Genomic DNA, 11,311 nt, shown 5'->3' on the forward strand with positions numbered 1-11,311 from the left:
ACACTTGACTTTTATGGAGAGATCGTCGCTCACATCTGACGCCAATACCGAACAAAAAAGCCTTGAATGCCTGGCTGTGGCTGGTGAAGTCTTCGGTGCTACCGTGAGAGAGGCAGACAGTGGGATTTAAACTCTTCTCTGGATGCACTGCAGTGTACACAGAGAGCCATCGGTATTGTACAGTAGGCCTCATACAGTGACAGCGTTTTCTCTCCGTGCTCTTTCATTCCTTTGACAGCAACACAAAAACAAATACCATCAAACTGTATCCTGGGCTAGCCGAGCTTGTGTTTCAATCACACTGCGTTAGACGCTGCGTTAGACGAGTTACTTTCTCTCGGGCTACGGAGGATGCATTTTGTATTCTGAAGCACGGCGTGTGTTTGATCTCAGCCATATCCCTAAGACATCATTGTGTAACACCGTGAAAGCAGAGGGATACAGAGCGTATGAAATACCAAGGAAGTTATTCATAAATATTAGATGAGATCAAAACAGCCGCTTGCTCTCCTGCGGCAAGTTCCTGGGTCAAGCCATGGAGATCCCTTTGATTTGTCCCACATGGGCTGAGTGGTGGACGAGACAGCAGGCCTGAAAGGAAAGTGCTCTGAACTAAGATGGAAGCTCTGAAAATCACAAATCCAAATCTCAAGCAATCAAATTGTGTTCCTAGTAATAAAATGGTAATAAAGCCAAAATGTTTCTATTTTGTTTCATTTTCTGATCATTTGTATTATTATTTATGATTCTTTTGTTTTGATTGTGTCCCTAGCATAAGCCCAACCTGAGGAGATTCATCTGCATGCATTCTCTCAAACCTTCCTCTCCCTCCACCACAGCTGATGACACAAATTGGTGAAATATCACTTTGATCTTGCCTCCTGAACAACAAACAAAGCACAAACCTAATTAGCTTCATTCAGAATCGTTCCAAATGCCCTGGTTTGTTATGAAAGTGCTCTATGACTTGGAGGAGTTGAAAACAGGAGTTGAAACCAGTCCCACGCCCTTGTATGGATTCTCTCTCTACAGCTAGGACCTTGACATGGAGCGGGCACTGTTGGCAGACGTGCCCTTAAACTGTTGCGTTGCTATACAACCTTTGAACTCTAGGCTCCATGTAGGCATGATCGCTCCAAGAGGAAAATCTAAATGAAAGACAAGTACCTGTATTCAGTGTTTTTAAATCATAACAGTAAACCATGCCTGTGAGGTATTTCACTTTGAAGTATACAGTGCCTTCATAAAGTATTCATACCCCTTGACTTATTCCACATTTTGTTTTGTTACCGCCTGAATTCAAAATGGATAAAATTGATTTTTTTTCTCTCACCCATCTCTACATACAATATCCCATAATAACATAGTGACACAAAATCTCAATAAATTTCAAATTCAGGATGTAACATGACAAAATGTTGAAAAATTCAAGGGGTGTGAATACTTTCTGAAGTCTGTGTAAGTGAGTATGGTATAGTACTGTATGGACTAAGCTGCAAACTCTCCCCATTACGTTTTGACATCATCAAAAGCAGTAGAAGTTCTTCCCAGGCAGTTAAAAGTGGGCTCAGCTCGGTGGGGATCTTGTAAAGGCAGTCTTTGGATGTGTGCCTCTTGGGGGACACTTCACACAGTGCTCTGCACAGGAGTCTCTGTGAAGAGAGGACAAGTGACAGCCATCAAGGAGGGAGGCTGTGGGCTCTGCCACCTCGCCGCATGGACAGGAACTCCGTTTCCCCTCTCACCATCTTTCTCTCTCTCTGTTTCTCTCTTCCTCCGCTCTTCATGTGGAGAACAATTAGTGTTTGTATCATTTGTATCGTGTTTGTATCGTACACATACACTGAACGTACTGAAACGTGGTCTTAGCATGCAGTATGGCACACATAGTCGCTTGTGGTCTCCAGGTCTAGTTAGGTTTTACTCACTTTATGCATTTTTTTATCAAATAGTATGTAATGTATTGTTTATTGCATTCCACCTGCCTGGGGACTAAAGTTCCCTGTTTCTGTATGCAGACACAAACACACACATACACACACAAACACACACAAACACACACACATACACACACTCAGGTCCTCACTGCCTCCCTGCCTGTTCTTGCAGACGGATCAATGCAAATGCTGTTATTTACCCAACCCTGAAATTAAAAGACTATGGATCAATCTGACTTGCTTCCTCAAGCCAAGGTGTGCTCACAATGGCAAGCTGGCTTTTTTACATGTGCTGAAAGACCCATAGAAACGGCTGCCATTTTATTCCTATCTCTTGCATATAGAGACACATGCAAACACCTCATACCCCTCTGTCTCCCTCTTACACATTCAAACAAACGGGTGCGCGCACACAAACACACACACACACACTCACATACTGGCGCTGTGGAAGAGGGCTGCATCCTGAGCTGTTTTTCGGGCTGACCCAATTTCTGTGCTTGGCCAGGCAGGCAGGCTTGTGCTGCTGCTGTGCTGTGTTCTCTGCTGAGGAAGATCCCGGCAGATTCCCCCTGAACAGCCCCCAGCCTCCTGACAGTCTAGAATAGTGGCATGTTATCCCCCCATGGATTCAAGGCCTACGCCTGTTTGTTTCTCTCTCTCTCTGTGTGTGTGTGTGTGTGTGTGTGTGTGTGTGTTGTCTGTCTGTCTCTGTCTGTCTCTGTCTCTGTCTCTGTCTCTGTCTCTGTCTCTGTCTCTGTCTCTGTCTGTCTGTCTGTCTGTCTGTCTGTCTGTCTGTCTGTCTGTCTGTCTGTCTGTCTGTCTGTCTGTCTTTCACGCACACACACGCGCCCGCGCAGACATTGAGAAATACATTAAAACCCAGATCTGTATTAATTTGGTCCCTCCCCTTCACTGTGTTTGTGTGAAATTATTGTTTCAATCTTGCTGCATCAGGAGGCCCTGAAAGTTATAAATTAAACATAAATGCAAATGCGCTGAGCCATTGTTCCTCTTCCCATTCAAACAGATCAGTGTGTCTGCGGATTAATGCGAGAACAGTGCGCTTGATAATGAGCAGAGTGGAATATTTTAGTTGTAAAGCTACCATGACACACCCAAAGCCACACTTTCATATACAAGAGCAATGTGTCATATAACCACATATTTCACCATTAACTATAATATTCTTAATGATCTGTAACACCCTCAAGATAATGCTGTTACAATGTCCTTGCAAATCTTCACACACACACACACACAAACTACACACCAACGTAAAGGTGAACTCTACCCAGGGTGTCCTAGAGTCACCTGATCAAGCTGTTCCTTCTCTGCCATCTGCTCTTGATGCTGTGATGTCTGGGCAGGCAGGCAGTTCTAAACGCTAGATAGTGTCAGGACTGTGTACTTTACTATCATGATCTAATCTCTGTTACTCTTTACCATATGGACCCATCAAGACTAATGGGGAAGAGACTATTGATGTATTTTGCTTTCACTTTTCTGCTTTCCAACGAGTGTTTTAAACCGGGCTGTTGGAGCCATGAATGCTGATTGGCTGAAAGCAATGGTATATCAGACCGCATACCACCGCTACTTGTTTACTGTTTTAATTACGTTGGTAACTAGTTTATAATAGCGATAAGGCAATTCGGGAGTTTGTGGTAAATGGCCAATATACCACAGCTAAGGGCTGTATCCAGGCACTCCGTATTGCGTTATTCATAAGAACAGCCCTTAGCCGTGGTATATTGAACATATACCACACTCCCTCATGCCTTATTTCTTAACTATAACATCAGGTTCACTTCAATGTTCTTTTTCATGTCTGGTCTACTTGTGCTTACACTCTGTCTCCACCAGGGGTCTTTCTAGGTCCCTACTGTCGATGGGAGCTGCAGATGACAGTGAGCGAGAGGAGTCTCATTCACTCAGAGCAGTCAGGTCAAAATGTCACATTCAAAAGCTTGCTATGACATGGGATATAATGTACGTTTACGAGAAATGTGTTCCTCGATTGGGTGCCGTCATCATCATCATCAGCATCATCTTCACCGTTTTCACTGTCATCCTCATCAGCATCAATCTTCGCCATTATTGCTATCATCATCATCCTACTTCTGTAATGAACCGTCTCCATGTCAATTTGATACAGCGTTTCCGCTGTTAGTAATCTCCGTCAAGTGAGCTGCTCTCCCTCTACCTATGTAAACCCCAAAGGACTCTCGCATCCAATGTTTTTACTATATTTGGCCAAATGTTACATTAATTACATAGGCCCCGTCATTACTGTAGGGAACTACCAGGGAGTAATTTATGCAATTATATTGTAGTACAAATGGTAAATGCAGTCTGTTACATAGTACTCACTATGGTGAATTCTGTTTTCCAAGAAAATACAAAAAGAGGCTTATATCAGATAATCCACTGGTAGTTACTCTGTTCTAAAGGCCTGTGCTCTGTCCGGTGTGACCCTTTATGCGTGAAATCGTTAGATCAATGTATACATTTCACCCAAAACGAAACAAGCTGAGAGAACAGACAAAGGGAAAATAAAGGGACATAATAAGCAAGGGCAGTGACGTCACTCGTGTTTAAATTCTGGAGCCTATTCAACATCAAGAGGATACAAAGCAATGTGCTCATAACGGCTGAAGATGATTCAAATGTGTGTGGTTACATTTCACATCTCGACTAGGGCAGTTACAGCGTGTGATTACGTACTTATTCTGATGGCAACATTATTGCGCTCAGCAGCGTCTGTGGTTGCGTGTCTGTCTTTCAGAGCTGCAGAAACTGGATTGAGCCGAGGGAGTGCAGAGCCGAGTAGAGCAGGCAACACTCAAACCCAGATCTGGAATTTTGGCATGAATTTAAAATGGAGCTGCCCATCTTTAGAGGACACAAGCCACTCTGAGAGGTAGCCCTAGCCTACGTTCCAACATAATATTGGTATAAAATTAAACGTGGTATATTATGTTGGCTATTCCTCTTTTCAATAGAAATATTTCCTCCTGATACCATGCTATAATTCAACATTTGTCTTTTGCAAAATAATAGTGACTTTCCTTCGATGGATAACATAGGAAACTCCAGTCCGGGTTTTCCTTGTGATGCGCGTTGGACCCTGGAGGGGGATAATAGCTGGTGGAGCCTACTCTCTCTCATGCCATGCTGGGCCAGAAGGGCTCCGGGAGACATGCACTTACCCATATCCGGGTTGGAGGAAAAAAGTTTCATTTAAACCTGGACAACAAACTTTCAGCATGATGCCTCACTGACAGCGCCACAGCCGCGGCTGTCAGCGACTCATTTCACCGCGGATTATTACGAGCATTACAGCGCTAGAACAGAGCTTCGTTTTTCAATTGAAGATTTTTTATCTGCTTGACTTTTTCCTCAGTCTGTTTTTTTTATGTGTGAGAGTGTTCTTCTCGTGGGTCAGTGTCCCTGTCTGAAATGTTTAAGTGACAATGGCTGCGCAAGTGGCATCAGCACCGACGACAACTAATAACAAGAAAAATAAATTGTCTGGCAGTTTGGGGCAAGAGATACATTCGGGGAAATCGGGAGGAGGAACTATATCGAGATCTGGAGCAATGCTTGGAGCTGGAGATGGGACTAACACAATGAATAATGTAGACCATCACCACCAAAACGAGCTCAACATGGTCAATTCAACTTCTCCGAATAACAATTCTGACACACGGGAGAAGGAGAGTGGAAATAACATAACATCGTCAAATTCGACGACCTCTCTGGAGGGAATGGAGACGGGTTTGATAGCAAACCATAAACAGAACAATGTGAGTGGAGATCCCCCTCAGCACCTCACGCCGCCGCAACAGCAGTCACAATTTAACCCGTTTCCTCAGCATCAGCAGCGCCAGATACAAAGTAACAACATCAACAACAGCGAAGCGACAAGGGGAGAGAGTGAGAATCAGCACCACGGAGGGAAGAGGGGTGTTTTGGCGAGCCAGACAGAGCAGCAGATGCTGAGTAAAGGTGAAGGGGATCATACCTGTAAACCAGGGGAGCGAATGGGTGCCAGGTATGAACATGCCAACTTGGGACCAACGACCGACATCAGCAGCCAGCCCCAGAGCGCAGGAGGGAACAGCGCTATTTCAGAGTTTAATAACTACTATGGCACTTCCAGAGTAGGGGCCTGCTATGATCAACATGGCGGACAAAACACTGGGATGGGGATGATGCCCTCCTCGGGACCCAACAACATGGACCCAGTGCACAACTCCCACGAAGGATACCACAACAGCCAGTACAACCACTACCCTGGCTACCGGCAGGGCTACGGTGGAGCGGGCTACGGTATGATGGCCCCGTCCAGACAGGGCAGTAACATGCTGATTGGCCCTGGCAGCAACGCTCCAGCTAGCCATGTCAAGGCTGCTATGGGAGCTGCTTCCTCCGGTTCTGGTGGAAGTGTTGGGGGCTTTCAGAGATTCCCAGGACATACTCAGCATCCCTCGGGAGCCACCCCAACTCTAAACCAACTGCTGACGTCTCCAAGTCCAATGATGCGAGGTTATGGCAGTGGCTATCATCAAGACTATAACAGTCCCTCTGCACAACAACAAGCTGGCATCGGCTTAGGCAAAGACATGACTTCTCAGTATGGCTCCACAACCCATGGCTGGCCAGGGCAACAGAGAAATCACCCGTCCATGAGTCCTGGAAACGGAGGGCAAGGTATCAGCAGACCACAGGTGAGTACTAGTTTTACAAACTCAGCTGTAGCTCATTAACTTGAGAGGCACTCTGTGTCACACCTGGCATGAGCTGTCTGGCAGAGTTGTTGAAATGCACTAGGCCTAGGTTACATGTATTATTGCACTGTAATAACTTGTCTCTCTCGACTTAAAATAAATATGCTGTGTGCTGGTGAATATTGCACTTCTAATATTCATCTACAGGTAAAGTAATTGTAGAAGAGAATACTGTCTGGTTTCAGATCTGCTCAAGGTCACTCTTGCGAGAAAAACAATAGCCTGTCAGTCACGTATGTATGCAATACATTGTCATTCATAACATCTATTTTACACAATTAATTTATTAGTCCATGAAGCGTAAATATAGGCTTGGGAACTAAATATCATTTTGCGCGTAAAGGCGCGTAAAACGGAGTAAAATGATCATTATTAATATTTATTTGGTTAAAATCGATGCAATACATTTGCTTATACTATGTGTTTATTCTTTACCACAGCCTTTTGAATTGAAGAGCTTTATTTGTGTAAGATATTATTTTTTAAATGAAAAACAATTAATGGCGTTGGAGATTCGCTCTCTTGCTGACGTGGTTGGAGACACGTTGCAAAACGCCCTCTGGAAGGACGCGCTGTATAGGCTCTCGTCGAATTCTAGACTTTATTCATTCATATTGGTTTGCATTACAATAATGTCATATTGCTATCTTCAAAATGTCATATATTTGAATTATTAATCGATGTTTGCACAAATAGAATAGCTGCTATGACTATCAAAGGCGAGACGTGTCTGTGTACCACGCTGTCCGCCTGCGCTATTGGTCTCCATCGCAAGGTTTGGAATTTGAATTGGAGGTAAAGTGGCTGTAATACTCTCCAGACGGCTGCCTCTGAGTTGACATCAAATCTGCCATCTGATTGGCGCTCCATCTCCCAACTGTGTGCTGAGCGCTGCTAATGTAAATCGAGCTGAACCCTCTGTTCAGGTGCGCGACCCGGGGCATGGTGAGAGCGGGATGGACCATTCACAACTATGCCTACAGATAGAACGTCGTCTTCTAATGGGGCTGGGTGATATATCGAATGAATTCGATTAACTCGATTTTATGTTTTAGCGCGATGTTCCAAATTAGGTTTTATTTTTGTTTGTTTTTATGAGCATTCTGTCTTTTTGGTCTCCTTCTGTGCTGTGTGCACTGTGCACCTTCCCATTTGCACACAGACACCAAGCCCCCCCCACCCCACCCCCTGCCACTTACAATAAAGATGGAGAGATAACTTCTTAGTTTCTGACAACAAGCAGTTTAAACTCCCCATTTCCATTTTAGGTTTGGTCTGACAGAATGGGTCAAATGGACACCGAAACACAGAGACATTATTGTACCGTAATAGAGGAGAACTTAACCTTTCTAATGATACCCTTTTATGTCTCACCTCCCAAAATGTAGAACAGAGCAGACCCTACGAAAACTAGAGTACTGTCTGAATGAACATGTTGTGGAAAATGAATGCTCAGTTTCTGTAGTGTGCTGCATTGCTGTACCACATACCACTAGAGGCATTTTAGACACATATTCAGGGCTGGCTCCAGGCGACATAAACGGTTGCTTAGGACACTGGGCCATTAGGGGTCCCCGACCCCCCAAAAAGCACTTTTTTTTTTTACACATTCGGGTTGCAATTTACTGTTGAAAGTTAGAATAGCAGAATACACAAGGTGCCAGTTCGACATTTTATTGTGCTTTAGCAGTTTTGCTCTTGTTTTATCAGACACTGACAGTCACTCAATTAGCCATGTGAGCTAACAATGTTTAGATTGTTAAGTCAGCCTAGCCAGTTATCTAATCTTGCAGTAATCACGGCCGAATACCGCCCGGGCGAGCAGGGCACGTGCCCAGGGACCCTGACCTACAGTGGGCACCCATTGATATTGTTAGTCACTCACTCAGATATCATGGCATAAGTCATGTGCAAAATGTGTAGAATTGCATGAAATGTGTTTTTAAATTGCTAAAATGTCTCTCTGCCGCATGCCAAAATGTGTAGAACTGCTGAAAACGTGTTTTGAAACTGCAAAAATGTCTCTCTGCCCAATGGCAAAATGAATAGAATTGCATGAAATGTGTTATAAAATTGCTCAATTTTCTCTCTGCCACATGGCAAAATGTGTATAACTGCAGAAAACGTGCTTTAAAACTCAAATCAAATTGTATTTGTCACATGCATTGAATACAACAGGTGTAGACCTTACTGTGAGATGCTTACTTACAAGTCCTTAACCAACAATGCAGTTTTAAGAAAAATAAGAGTTAAGAAAATATTTACTAAATAAACTAAAGTTTTAAAAAAGGAACACAATAAAATAACATTTTTTTTATTTATTAATTTTATTTAACCTTTATTTAACCAGGTAGGCAAGTTGAGAACAAGTTCTCATTTACAACTGCGACCTGGCCAAGATAAAGCAAAGCAGTTCGACACATACAACGACACAGAGTTACACATGGAGTAAAACAAACATACAGTCAATAATACAGTAGAAACAAGTCTATATACGATGTAAGCAAATGAGGTGAGATAAGGGAGGTAAAGGCAAAAAAAAGGCCATGGTGGCAAAGTAAATACAATATAGCAAGTAAAACACTGGAATGGTAGATTTGCAGTGGAAGAATGTGCAAAGTAGAAATAACAATAACGAGGTTATGTACAGGGGGTATTGGTACTGAGTCAATGTGTGGAGTCTGTGTTTTATACATGTGCAATCAGTATAAAAATATGCATTTATATAAGGAATTGGCAACTCGTTCTCATGCTGAGAAATAAGCACCATCCTATCCAGGAAGGCCACTTGATTTCAATATCTAAACAAAGTGAACAAGTTATGTTGCTCAAACAGTTGGAGACAGACAGAAGGGTGTGTTCATAACAGTTCAACTGTTCTACCTTGTTAGCAAGGAAATAGATCCACGATGGCTAGACTTGAAATATAAATATCAGCTGGCTATTCACTAGCACCGTGAGCTTGTGCTTGAGAGATTGTTTGAGACCTGTGTTAAATTTCTATAATGCCTGCTACAACAAGTTGGCCATTATTAGTGGATGTGCATCATGTTAACTTTGTAACAAAAAGGGCATTTTCATAGACAGACTTGAAAGCCAGATCAGTGATTATTGCAAAAAAAAGTAGGTTAAACAAAATGATGAAATTATGCCTCCCGAGTGGCGCCAGCGGTCTAAGGCACTGCATCGTAGTGCTTGAGGCGTCACTGCAGACCAGGGTTCGATCCCAGGCTGTGTCACAACCGGCCATAACCCGGGAGTCCCATAGGGCCCAGCGTCATCCGGGTTAGGGGAGGGTTTGGCCGGGGGTGCATTACTTGGCTCATCGCGCACTAGCGACTCCTAGTGGCGGGCTGACCGCCTGCAGGCTGACTTCTGGTCGTCGGTTGAACAGTGTTTCCTCTGACTCATTGGGGCTTCCGGGATAAGCGGGCGGGTGTTAAGAAGAGCGGTTTGGTGGGTCATGTTTCGCAAGACTCGAACTTCGCCTCTCCTGAACCCGTTGGGGAGTTGCAGCGATGAGACAAGATCGTAATTGGATATCACAAAGTTGGGGAGAAAAAGGGGGTAAAATACCAAGATTTAATTATTAGTGGGTCTTATGGTTGTGGAAGGCTTATATTTAGCCTAGGTATAATTTATCAGATTCTTCCTGACTGTTAGAATTGCAGTGTATTGACCTTTAATTGCGCAACAAAGCTTATGTAGAGAAAATGTACAAAAAAAAATCTAGATAGGATTTTTAGGTCATATCGCCCAGCCTTATCTTCTAAGCTATTGAATAAAGAAGAGTGGTATACAAACAGTATGCCTCTGGTTGTGTTATTATGTGTGAATGCATTTTTGTTCTCAATGATGCGCTCTGCTGAATATGACCCAGATATTTGACCCCAGGGCAAAGTGGAGGTGTAGCCTACTCTCGGTCGGTCTCCCTCTTCCAAACAAAACGGTACATTTCTGTAGTTCCCAAGAAGACCTGTGTGCATGGGGGGGATCTTGATTACTGTTATCATTGTAGTGGGCCTAGTAATTCCATAGTAATTATAGCCCATATGTGATATCTTAGACATGTCATTCAACAGATCATAAACTCTTTGTCTGAAGTAGTTTTAGTACATTCATAATTTAGGAAATGTGAAGGCCTATTTCGTAATATTCTTTATTACCACATGCCACAGTAGGTTTCATTCCACAATTGTTAATAATATTTTGGGATGCACACCAACCGCTGTGCTACGTATCGACAACACATCATACACCGTACATTTTGTCTTACATTACTGTACAGGAAAATAATTCAAAGTCATTTGTAAGATTATGCCATGTTTCAGAATAGCGGTATGGTGTATTTATTACAATTTTCCATGCCATCCAAACATTGTGAACTGCTGTGGCTATAATAATAGTTAGCCCTTGGAAGGTAATGATTGGATATGATACATACCGTAGCCGAGCTGTGCAGCCATTTAGATAATAAGCCTCTCCTTCAGCCTCAGAGAATAACGCCTTTCAAATTGTAATTGGTAAATACATTTTAGTAATGATATTTGTCCCTATTATTTAAAGACCTCTGTGGGTTAA

General features: G+C 43.2%; 1 protein-coding gene across 1 annotated transcript in view; it reads left to right on the top strand.

Moving 5' to 3' along the window:
• The first annotated feature begins 5,099 nt into the window (after positions 1 to 5,099).
• LOC112255745 (AT-rich interactive domain-containing protein 1B-like) overlaps positions 5,100 to 11,311 on the top strand; it is a 231,755-nt gene continuing 225,543 nt past the window's right edge. The window contains exon 1 of the mRNA XM_042325452.1: positions 5,100 to 6,670. Within this exon, the coding sequence (XP_042181386.1) occupies positions 5,414 to 6,670 (1,257 nt within the window). The 5' untranslated portion in view covers positions 5,100 to 5,413. The remainder of the gene's footprint in view (positions 6,671 to 11,311) is intronic.

This window comes from Oncorhynchus tshawytscha, linkage group LG08 (genome assembly GCF_018296145.1).
Source record: "Oncorhynchus tshawytscha isolate Ot180627B linkage group LG08, Otsh_v2.0, whole genome shotgun sequence".
In the NCBI taxonomy this organism is placed as follows: Eukaryota; Metazoa; Chordata; class Actinopteri; order Salmoniformes; family Salmonidae; genus Oncorhynchus; species Oncorhynchus tshawytscha.